Genomic DNA, 12,071 nt, shown 5'->3' on the forward strand with positions numbered 1-12,071 from the left:
ATCACTAGAGGCGCCTTTTGGTGGATTGGCATGGAGAGTTGGAAGAACTCCAGGGTTAAGCGTGTTCGCTTGAGAGAAATCCTAGGATGGGTGACCTCCTGGGAAGTTCTTCATTCCACCTATGGGACAAAACCGTGAGGTTTATGGCCAAAGCGGACAATTCCTTTAGTGGTTAGAGCCCGACCGTTACATAATTTGATAAATTAAATTGAGTCAAAACCAGAACAAAAAAAGCAAAAAAATGGAATAGAAGTTTGGTTGAAAATAGATAAACCCATGAAAGAAATCAAACAAGCAAATCCCATGAAAGAAAAACAGAACAAAAATGGTAAAAAAAAAAAATCCTTTACCGGTTGAAAATGGAATAAACTCAATTTGTCCTTGTCTGATCAAATCTACTGCGTTCGACCCTTATCTTGTCCAAGATCTGAAACTGAAGCTGCTGCGTTCTGAGATTTGAGACATAAGTTGTTGTGTTCGACCACCTTACTATTGTCCGAGGAAGATAAAATGGTGAATTGACAGTGGGTGTGGTGGCTACTGTGTTTACACGAGAGAAGAATTGAAGTCTAGGGTTAGTGGGTTATCACTTATTAAAATGAGAGTAGGCTGCTGTGTTTTATTATTTTAGTTTACTTTATTCTTAAAATTCAAAACTACATCGTTTTGAATTAAAACTATGTAGTTTATAATAATATTATTAATTTTATGTAATTATTATTAAATTTATTATTTTATTTTTTCTAATATTATTCTAATAAAATATATTACTTTTTATATTATTAACCAATTTATACTCTTAGTAAAGTGTCATTTATGAATTTTTATATAAATATATTATAATTTGGGTGTTTTTCTATTTTTATATTTAATTTATTTAAATAAGTTTAAAAGAATTAAATATATCATATTATTTAATTTATCAAATTATATTTAGTGTTTTATATCTTTCGCTAATGCTCTATTAAAAAAATAAATAATTTAATTTATATGAAATAAGTATACAATATTAAGTAGTATAGTAATTATAGATTAGTTAGTGTTAATAGAAAAAAAATAAAGAGATACTATAAAGAGAGAGTTTATAGAAATAGAGATTGGAAGAATGATAGTATACAAAGTAATAATAAATTAATAATATATAGATAGATTAGTTAGTATTAATAGAAATACGGGGGAGATCACACACACACACAGATTGAGAGAGGGATAGTATATAGACTAATAATAAATTAATAATATATGGGTAGATTAGTTAGTGTCAATAGAAATAAGGGAGACAACACACACACACATAGTTAAATAGAGATGGGGAGAGCGAGAGTATATAGAGTATAATAAGTTAATAATATATAGGTAAATTAGTTAGTGTTAATAGAAAAAAAAAATTAGGGAGGGGAGGGAGACCACACACACACACCCAAAGAGAGAGAGAGTAGTAATACTTTAAAAGTTCAATATTTAGAGAGAAAAAGGAAGAGAGGAGGAGAGATACATAAATTTATATTTAGTAATTTAATATGAATAAATATGTTTAAAATTTTTATGCATAAAAGTTATAATAACCTCTGGGAGCAGATAAAAATAATTATATTTTATAAATGTATTTTTTTATTTTAATTATATTATAAATTTATATAATAATATAATATTTAATAATATATTATTTTAATTGTATATTATTTAATATTCAAAGCAGATAAAAGCCTATTCACGAACTTATTCATGACTTTATAAATGAGCATGTTCACAAACTTATTGACGATCCTGTTCATGAGCTTATTCATGAGCCTATTTACGAGCTTAATTAACGAATTAGTTCGCGAGTTTGTTCAATAAGCCATATTACAAGCCTGTTCAATAAGTCAGATCGCGAGCCTATTAACGAGTTGAACTTGACCTCAAGTTCAAATCAAATACTACTAAACTTGAGCTCGACTCATTTAATAAATAAACTTAAAATTTGAGTTTAAACTCGACTCATTTTTTAAACGAGTCAAATCAAATTAAACTTTTTTAGAGTCAAATCTCAAACAGTAACCACTTGATTTATTTACACTCCTATCTTTAAATTTCAAATATGTAAGCTAAGCGATAGAGAGAGGCCAGCTCACAAAATTAAGGGTTATGATATGAGGGGATGGGATGGCAATTTGCTTTGTCACTAACTCACTGTGGGGCCTGATTGGGGTGATTATTGTCTATGTTTTGTTTGTTGTTCTTTTTAAAGAAGATTCCAATCTTCAGAGGTGCAGGCTTGCTTATTTCCACATCGGATTTTGGACTGATCTCTGCCACCTCCGTGGACTCTTCTCCATTATTCCCCTTCACCTCTCTTTTTTAATCTTAAAAAATTATTTCTATTTAATTCTTTTATTTAATAAAATTAATTACTTAATTTTCTTATTTTTAAAAATATATCAATTAATTTTTATATTTTTATTTTATATACTTCTTCATTTTTCTATGATTCCATTCAGTTCAAATAAAATTTTTATTAATCAATATATTAAAAAAAAGAAATTATAATATAGAACTTATACAGGCTGCACAACTAGCTGATGGATATTTCAAAATAAGGATTTACATAATTAATTTTGTTAAAATATGAAGATAAAATACTTTTTTTTTTCGATCAGAGAATGTTCTTCATGAGTTTGTGATTTATTCATTAAAACTGTATAGGAAAAAGAAGTTGACGGTTTTCGCTTTCTTGATCTGAAATTAACTATTTCTTGTTTTTAATTTTTTTTTTCATCGGTGATGCAAGGAAGGGTGTGGCTGGTGGTGATAGTGAGTGACATATAACCGTAATCCCAGGACGGCAGGCCATAGAGTGAAGCAGCAGGAGCATGTATCTTGGTTGCAAAGGCTTTACTTCTGTTTCTCTTTGGCCTTTTCTTCACTTTACTTTTCTCTCCACCAATATAAAAATTCTTTCATTTCGTTTTTATGGTTACTGTACCCCACTACTATCTTTGGACGCCAAGTGATTACATTTTCCTGGGAAAACGATGGCCCTTTCTTCATCTGATGATAACTGAAGGGACCCATCAAACCGTTCTGCTTCTTTTGCTTCCTCAGCTGGGTAATTAATAATTCTTGCTTTGTTTTTCTTGTTAGATTTGGACACCTGGGTTTGACTTGCTCTCTTTGTATCGTATTTAGTCTTTTTTTTTTTTTTTCAATGCACTCGTGGTTTTGTTTGATGTTATTGATCAAATGATCTATTTTCTCTGCTCAAGTGTATTGGGGATCCAAATTACCGTAATATTTTCTTTTGTTGAACTAGGTTGGTAACTAAGAGTTTGATTATTTTGTTTGTGATCTGTGGTTCTTTCTTTCTTTCAGGGTATTTAGTTAGTTCTATTGGTGCTGAGAGGGGGTTGAAATCTTAGTTTCTGGGAAAGATGAGTGGAGCTGTGCTTGTGGCTGTTGCTGCTGCGGTTGGTAACTTATTGCAAGGGTGGGATAATGCAACCATCGCAGGTAATTTTCCCCTTTGGTGCATGTAGTTCTTTGTTCCTCTATGATAATCTGAAGTGTTTCTATGTATTTTTTACCATCTAAAGTTGCATCAAAACTTAGTTGGTAAATTGAGTTTACTCAAATTGAGTCAAATCTAGTGCTTTCTAAATTAAAGCATATGTATTCATAGATATGAAGGATCTCTTTCCGTGCAGGGGCTGTTTTGTACATAAAAAGGGAATTTAAGTTGGAAAGTGAACCAACTATAGAAGGGCTAATTGTGGCTATGTCACTTATTGGAGCTACTTTGATAACTACATGTTCTGGAGCCATATCAGACTGCCTAGGGCGCCGTCCTATGTTGATAATCTCTTCTGTACTTTACTTTGTGAGTGGTGTTGTGATGTTTTGGTCTCCCAATGTTTATGTTCTACTCTTGGCAAGACTTTTGGATGGATTTGGTATTGGTTTGGCAGTAACTCTTGCTCCAGTTTACATATCTGAGACTGCACCGCCAGAAATCAGGGGATTATTGAATACTCTTCCTCAGTTCACTGGATCTGGTGGCATGTTTATGTCATATTGTATGGTGTTTGGGATGTCCTTGATGAAGGCACCGAGTTGGAGATTGATGCTTGGTGTTCTTTCTGTTCCCTCTCTCATTTATTTTGCTTTGACTGTATTTTTCTTGCCTGAGTCTCCAAGGTGGCTTGTGAGTAAAGGACGGATGCTTGAGGCCAGGACGGTTTTGCAGAGGCTTCGTGGCAGAGAAGATGTATCTGGTTAGCTCTTTTGTTTTTTTATCTGTGAAGGTTATGTGCTTCTTTTGTCTGTGATGTAAATTTTAGTCTACTTGGGCTTCAATGTTTGAAAGTTATTTGTGTGGTATACCTAATGATAGGTGACACAACTTGTAATTGCATGATAGGAATTCATTGTTGTCAATACATTTCTACAAAATAGAAAACAGTATTAAGAAAATAGTTATTCATTTTGGTCCTGAAAAATTTTATTATGAAATAAAGATAAAAAATAGTAGAATTTTTCTGTAGAGAAAGCCATATGCATAGACTTGCTATCAATTATAATATGTTGCTCAAAAGCTTAGTGTAGGGTAATTTAGTTATAAAATTTAAAAGCTTCCCTTATTTTATATTCTATGCTACTTTGGTGGATAACCATCTCTGTGTTCAGTACCCAAGCTTTGGGGAGTCGAATGCATTTCTGTATTTGGATCATTATTATTATTTTCTTTTACTCATTAAATTTCATTTTTGCTACTCTAGGTGATAATCAGTAGCTCTTAGAATACTTAGTCGCATCATGAATATATTTGTCTTGGTTTCCTTGATGATGGATTAAAATTATTGTGAAATACAAAGCATATGTAAATTGCAATAGTACAGAATGGAGAAAATTTATCCATGTATTTGATCCAACTGATTTGGATGCAAGGCCTTATTTTTGTAACATAGTGTAAGCTTTAAGAAAAAAAAAGGGTAACCCAGTGGACGAAACATTCCACTCTTATGGGCTTTGGGAAGGGATGATGAATGCAGCTTTATTCCTACTTTGCAAAGAGGCTATTTCTGTTGGATATGCTTTAAGAAGCTCTTTATATTTTTTGTTTTTATATTTCATTAGTAGAGAATTAATTCCATGCCTTGAGGGGAACTTCATGTACTTGGTATTATAGTTAGTCGAGAAATGGAGTTCATGTCACATTTAACTCATTTTCAGCGCAATATGGTCCATAGTTTTCACTAGTGTTCATGTTCAAAGTTAACAATTATTTTGGATGGACTTCTAATTGAGGATATAATTGCAACACTAACTAAAATTTGTATAAAAGTTGATAAAACTATAAGAATAAGATATAATTGTAAAATGCACCAAAGTCTATTTATTTATTTTTTGTCATTAAGCAAAAGAAAATTAAAAAATGCACTTGTTTCTTTTTCTTTAGGTATATAAAAGTAGATTTTGAGTTATCATACCATAGGATTCCAATACAAAAGTAAACTTAGTCAAAACAGTATAGAAGTGGCCATAAAGGGGAATCTCAGGTACTAAAATGAACAGGTGAGATGAACAGGATTACTGATCTTGTTCAGATGAACAGGTGAGATGGCTTTATTGGTTGAAGGACTTGGCATTGGGGGTGAAACCTCAATAGAGGAATACATAATTGGCCCAGCCAATGTTTTCACTGATGACCAAGACATATCTGCAGACAAAGATTATATCAAGTTATACGGGCCTGAACAAGGTCTCAGCTGGGTTGCCAAACCTGTTACGGGTCAAAGCTCTATTGGTATTGTGTCTCGGCGTGGAAGCATGACAAACCAGAGTGTGCCACTCATGGATCCTCTTGTCACCCTCTTTGGTAGTGTGCATGAAAAGCTCCCTGATACAGGAAGCATGAGAAGTATGCTTTTTCCACACTTTGGCAGCATGTTCAGTGTCGGAGGGAATCAAGCTAGAAATGAAGAATGGGATGAGGAAAGCCAAACAAGAGAGGGTGAGGATTATCCATCTGATGTTGGTGGTGGTGATTCTGATGATAATTTGCAGAGTCCATTAATCTCACGTCAGACAACAAGCATGGATAAAGACTTGGTGGCACCTGCCCATGGAAGCCGTTCAAGCATGAGGCATGGCAGTTTGATGCAAGGAAATGCTGGAGAGCCAGTTGGTAGCACTGGGATTGGTGGTGGTTGGCAGTTAGCATGGAAATGGTCTGAGAGAGAAGGCCAAGATGGAAAAGTGGAAGGAGGTTTTAAAAAAATTTATTTGCATCAAGAGGGCATCCCTGGTTCTCGGCGTGGATCTCTGGTTTCTCTGCATGGTGGTGATGCCCCTGCAGAGGGTGAACTCATCCAGGCTGCTGCATTGGTTAGCCAATCAGCTCTTTATTCCAAGGAGCTTGAGAATCAGCATCCAATTGGACCAGCTATGGTTCACCCATCCGAAACTATTCCTAAAGGGCCTAGTTGGGGGGATCTCTTTGAGCCTGGAGTTAAGCATGCATTGGCTGTTGGGGTTGGAATTCAAATACTTCAGCAGGTAACTAATAAAATCTTTAATCTGCTTGGTTATTCTCCAATAAAGTTAAAACAATGTTGGTTAGCTGAACTTTGTAAGATATTTCTTCACTTGCTGTTGTCCTCTGTTCATGTTTTGTCTTGAAATAGTCCCTTTCTAGTCTTCTGTTGAATAAAACATGGGGTTGGGTACGGGATGCTGAACCCACTAACTTAACAATTTTTTTTTTCTCATTACTGATGATATTGATATGATGTCAATAAATGTCTTTTTCTTTTCTCCTAGGTTGTTAATAACTCAATAAATATTTTGCTTATGCTGGTTGACATTTTGAAGGCAATGCTCTTTGGTGCTGTGAAATAAGAACAATAGATGCTAGTAACAATCAACAAAATTTTACATTGATTTTTTAAGGAAGATTTTAAGGTTATCTGGGTACAAATGCTCAAAAGCTTGGATTGTCTCTGTCTTGATTAATTGGAGCCATAGTCTAATATATGCATTTCCCTTTTTGTCTCAGAAATATATAAGCTTTGTTTCCATTCGAAATTTCGAATTCTCTTCTTGGGATTTTGTGCTTGCAGCATTCATTTAAAAAATAAAAAATAAAAATTCTAATCTTAAATAGCTATCTAATGTAAACCAAATTGATATGCCACTCCTAAACCATCATTTGCTATCTCCAGGACAGGTATATATTCAAGTTTGAGGTATAATCAATTTGTTAATTATGGTGTGTATAGTGTTTCAAGATTATGGGACAGTACCATCTCTATATTTTAGTATCTATTTTTAAAAATAAGGGAGACATACAGAGTTACTCAAACTATAGGGGAATTAAACTCATGAGCCATACTATGAAGTTGTGGGAGAGAGTTGTGGAGCATCGACTACGTCATGATATTTCTATCTCTCTCAATCATTTTTACTTCATGCCCGGCCGTTCAATTATGGAAGCGATCTTTCTCATTAAAAGCTTGATGGAGAAATATAGAGATGTGAAGAAAGATCTACACATGGTTTTTATTGATTTGAAGAAGGTTTATGATAGTGTTCCAAGAGATGTCTTATGGAATGTGTTAGAACAAAAAATGGTATCTATTAGGTACATACAAGTGTTGAAAGATATGTATTTAGGAGCAACTACTATTGTGCGTACAGTGGGAGGGGACACAAGAGATTTTTCGATTTCAATTGGATTACACTAAGGATCAGCTATAAGCTCTTATCTTTTTACATTAGTTTTAGATGAATTGACGAAACATATGTAAGAGAATATTCCTTGGTGCATGATGTTTGCGGATGATATTGTTCTAATAGATGAAAAGCGAGAAGGAGTCGATAGAAAACTAGAGTTTTGGAGAAGTACTCTAGAGTCAAAAGGTTTTAAGTTAAGTAGAACAAAAACAGAATACACGCATTGCAAGTGCAGTGAAGGCCAAACTGGTGATAGGGAAGGAGTTAGTTTGGATGAAGTGGTACTGTCCCAAAGTAATCACTTTAAATATCTAGGCTCAGTCCTTCAAGTAGATGGGGGATGTGAGGAGGATGTTAGTCATAGGATTAAAGCCGGATGGTTGAAGTGGAGACGTGCCACGGGAGTTTTATGTGATCGCAAGATTCCCAATAAGTTGAAAGAAAAATTTTACCGTACAGCCATAAGACCGGCTATGTTATATGGTAGTGAGTGTTGGGCACTGAAAGAGTCGTATGCGTCTAAGATAAGAGTTGCCAAGATGAGAATGTTAATATGAATGAGTGGCCATACTAGATTAGATAAAGTCCGTAATGAAAGTAAAGGTAGGAGTGGTGCCAATTGAGGATAAGTTGAGAGAAGGGAGATTGAGGTGGTTTGGTCATGTGAAGCTTAGACATACGGAGGCTCCATTTAGACAAGTAGAGTGCATTAAGTTAGAGGATAGAAAGAAAAAAAGAGGTAGACTTAAATTGACTTGGAGGAGAGTAGTACAACATGACCTAGAAGCATTACACATTTCTGAGAATTTAACCCAAAATCGTTTAGAGTGGAGAAAGCGAATCTATATAGCCGACTCCAAATTTTTTGGATAAAAACTTAGTTGAGTTGAGTTGAGTTGAGTATAGTGTTTCAAGATTCTGTTTGACTATTTTATAACTTGATTCTAAAGAGTTCATACATTTACATGCAGTTCTCTGGCATAAATGGGGTTCTCTACTACACTCCTCAAATTCTTGAGCAGGCAGGTGTGGGCGTTCTTCTTTCGAACATGGGAATTAGTTCAGCTTCTGCGTCTTTGCTTATTAGTGCAATTACAACACTGTTAATGCTTCCTTGTATAGCTGTTGCCATGAGGCTCATGGATATCTCTGGAAGAAGGTATTTTTAACATTTGTTTTTTTCCCCTTAAAATGTTCTCTAGGCAATATTGCTCCCTTTTTAAATTCCCAAAGATATTATGAAGATGATTACATATATATTTGTGCAAAGATGATTACATATGAATATGTGACTCATTGAGGTAGTGGAATTATTTGAGTTGGCTAAGTAAATTTTGAGAGTTAAATTTTCATAATAAGATCATAATTTTTCTGATAAGATCCTTGTCTGATATGCCTTATCCCTTATCATAGGGTTGACAATCATAATTTGTCAGAGGAACCCAACCTGATTGGTTGGCTGTGGAGGAGGTTTTGACCTACTGCTTTAGTAGAGAACTCCTTTTATTATAAAATGCATGCTTGATAATTAGTATTTACGTCAATATTTAAAAAGGTGGACAATTTGCAATAAAAAAAGGAACTTAATAAGTAAAACATTTTTTTACAATAAATTATGTTAAATAAGTTATTATAAAACATAATTGTATCATAAAAAAAAAAATAAGGTTACTCATTATTATTTTTTCCTATTAATACCCATATTATAATAATTATAATTTTAAGCTAAATCCAATATAATCTTAATTGTTGTATTTGGATTATATTAATTTACATAGTTAGGTTTCTAATTATGGTTCTTTAATCACTCATTAGTTTTCATTATTTCAGTTCCTCTAGGATATATATGAACTTAGGATGTATGATATTTATTTGCCACATGGCGTTAAAAAAACCAAGTTAAAGTTGACATCTGCATATTTATTATACCAATGAGCAATTTATTTCTCCAATGCTCTTGGGCAAACGTGGCCTAACAAACTTTTTTATATAAAAGTTATTCTAATGTAACTAATTAACTATGTAATAAATGTTGACTTGAATTTATAGCAGTTTAGCTACCAAGGTGTTCAAACATGATGAGCTAGAAACCTTATTAACATTAGTAAGAAAATTTGGTCTAGTCAACGTGTGAGTTCTATGTATTTCATCCATGCATGCATACATGCAAACATATCCTTACATATTGCATATATATATATATATATATATATATATATATATATATATATACACACACACACACATATATATAGGGATTAAAGCTTGGTTAAACTAGGTTTTGCGCGTGTAAAAATGTTAGTGATTGATCAAGGGTTGCATGCGAAATGGAATCTTCAGGTAATCGATAATCTTTGCAGTTTGTCCTTGACATATATTGCCTTTCAAGAATTTATAATAATAATAACAAGGGGAATGAGACTCGAGATCTTGACCATAACAAACCTTGAAACCCTAATAATCATGGGAATAGAAATTACCAGCTCTACTGGTTTAAGGTCCCATAAGCTTGGTATCAAATTGCAATTCATTGTAAATTTTACTTTGCTTGCATATATTTTCTTCATTTCTGATCCTTAACCATTTATCATGTTTGCAGGAGTTTGTTACTTTGCACAATTCCTGTCTTGATAGTCTCTCTCCTCATCCTAATCCTTGGAAGTGCAGTGAATCTAGGCAGTGTTGTGAATGCATCTATCTCAACTGCTAGCGTTATAGTCTACTTCTGTTGCTTTGTTATGGGATTTGGACCGATTCCTAACATACTCTGTGCAGAGATCTTCCCAACTCGCATTCGTGGCCTTTGCATTGCCATATGTGCCCTCACATTTTGGATTGGTGACATAATTGTTACCTATACACTTCCAGTTATGCTCAAATCTGTTGGTCTTTCTGGTGTTTTTGGGTTGTATGCAGTCGTGTGCTTCATATCTTTGGTATTTGTGTATTTAAAAGTTCCAGAAACCAAAGGCATGCCCCTTGAAGTAATAACTGAGTTCTTCTCTGTCGGTGCGAAGCAGGCTGCAGCTGCCAAGAACAATTGAGTGAGAAGTTTTGACTTCTTTTTATTTTTAATTTGTTTCATTTGTGTTCTCTTTTAGGTGTGGGAAACAATAATCTATATTTTTGCAGAAAGAAAATGTGTATATTTTGCCACTGTTGGTTTTGCTATTATATGACTTACCAGTAAATTTCTCATTCAAATGAAAGTTCAACATGAATAACAGCACCGCGAATTGAGTGATGAGATGAGCAGCTACTGTAATAGAGATTTGTGTGATTTATGAATTTATTTTTAAATTATATATTAGCTATAAATAATAATATGATCTTAGAATCATAATTTTTTAATTATCTTTTTCTTGAATGGGTTCGAGGAATAATTCTTTATTTTTAATTTATATTTAAAAAATATAAATGGTGGATGTTGGCGACTTATAGGCAGAGGAGGGTGAGACTCCTGACTTGCATGAGAAAGGGAGTTTGCATGTAAAGAGGAAGGACAAATTAGTGGTCCATGCAGCAAATGGACTCTAAAGACAAGAATGAAAACATGGAGCCTAACTGGCAGTATAATCCGCAGGCCCATAGTAGAGTGTGTTTGTCTGTCAAGGCTAGTCAGTGCCAGACATTGCCAGGCCCATTGTAGTGTTAGGGCCATGGATTTAAATTGCGATCGTTGCCCTGTAACGGTTCTAATATAACGATAATAATTTATTATTATGTAAATTTTTTTAAAAAATTTATAAAATTCATAAAATTGATATATATTTAAAGATATGTATAAAATCAAGATATAAAATTAAATAATAAATATAAATACATCAAATAATGACATTAAATCTATCTTTTTTAGGCATTATTAATATTAATCTATTAAAATTAAAATAACATGTAATGGCGAATTAATGTTTCGTATCATAAATTAAACAAAAAATCTAACATTAAATATAATTTTTTTCAATAAATAAAATAAAAAGCAAATACAAAAATAAGTCACTCACCTTTTGCGTGAAATAAATGTGTAAAATTAGAAAGATTTTTTATAATCTTGGTTCAAGAGAGAAGTAAAAGTTTTGTAGAAAGATGGAAAAGTTTAGATGGAAATTTGAGATAAAAAGTGAGAAAAAAAAAAAAAAGAAATAGTTGCTGCTACTATTTGGCTTAAAACAATAAATGGGTTAACATATCATTATTATTATTTAATGGTAAATAATGATCATTACCTTTAAGTAACAAGCATAACAGCCATTATAAAAATAATTTTTTTTGTGCCTAAAAATAACATAATGACCATTATTTAAAACCATTCCTAAGACCCGCCACTCTAAATCCAAAGGCACGTTCTGTTGTTTGTGTTT

The 12,071-nt window shown here is 33.1% G+C and overlaps 1 protein-coding gene across 2 annotated transcripts; it reads left to right on the forward strand.

Annotated features, from left to right (window-relative positions):
* Nucleotides 1–2,532: 2,532 nt before the first annotated feature.
* On the forward strand, nucleotides 2,533–10,954 carry LOC110672014 (monosaccharide-sensing protein 2). Of its 2 annotated transcripts, none has more exons than XM_021834672.2 (6): nucleotides 2,533–3,088; nucleotides 3,352–3,489; nucleotides 3,684–4,250; nucleotides 5,591–6,534; nucleotides 8,682–8,869; nucleotides 10,310–10,954. In XM_021834672.2, exons 2-6 carry the CDS (start codon nucleotides 3,411–3,413, stop codon nucleotides 10,752–10,754), a joined length of 2,223 nt encoding a protein of 740 aa, XP_021690364.2. In that variant the 5' UTR covers nucleotides 2,533–3,088; nucleotides 3,352–3,410; the 3' UTR covers nucleotides 10,755–10,954. The 2 variants fall into 2 exon arrangements, with proteins under 2 accessions (XP_021690364.2, XP_021690365.2); XM_021834673.2 differs by lacking the exon at nucleotides 2,533–3,088 and adding an exon at nucleotides 3,119–3,267.
* The last annotated feature ends 1,117 nt before the right edge of the window (nucleotides 10,955–12,071 follow it).

The sequence above is a fragment of the Hevea brasiliensis genome, chromosome 4, assembly GCF_030052815.1.
Source record: "Hevea brasiliensis isolate MT/VB/25A 57/8 chromosome 4, ASM3005281v1, whole genome shotgun sequence".
Taxonomy (NCBI): domain Eukaryota; kingdom Viridiplantae; phylum Streptophyta; class Magnoliopsida; order Malpighiales; family Euphorbiaceae; genus Hevea; species Hevea brasiliensis.

Coding starts and splice junctions, on each gene's coding strand:
- LOC110672014 (XM_021834672.2), top strand. CDS start 3,411: ATGAGTGGAGCTGTGCTTGTGGCTGTTGCTGCTGCGGTTGGTAACTTA. Junction 4,251..5,590: donor TGGCAGAGAAGATGTATCTG/GTTAGCTCTTTT, acceptor TCAGATGAACAG/GTGAGATGGCTTTATTGGTT. Junction 8,870..10,309: donor ATGGATATCTCTGGAAGAAG/GTATTTTTAACA, acceptor TCATGTTTGCAG/GAGTTTGTTACTTTGCACAA.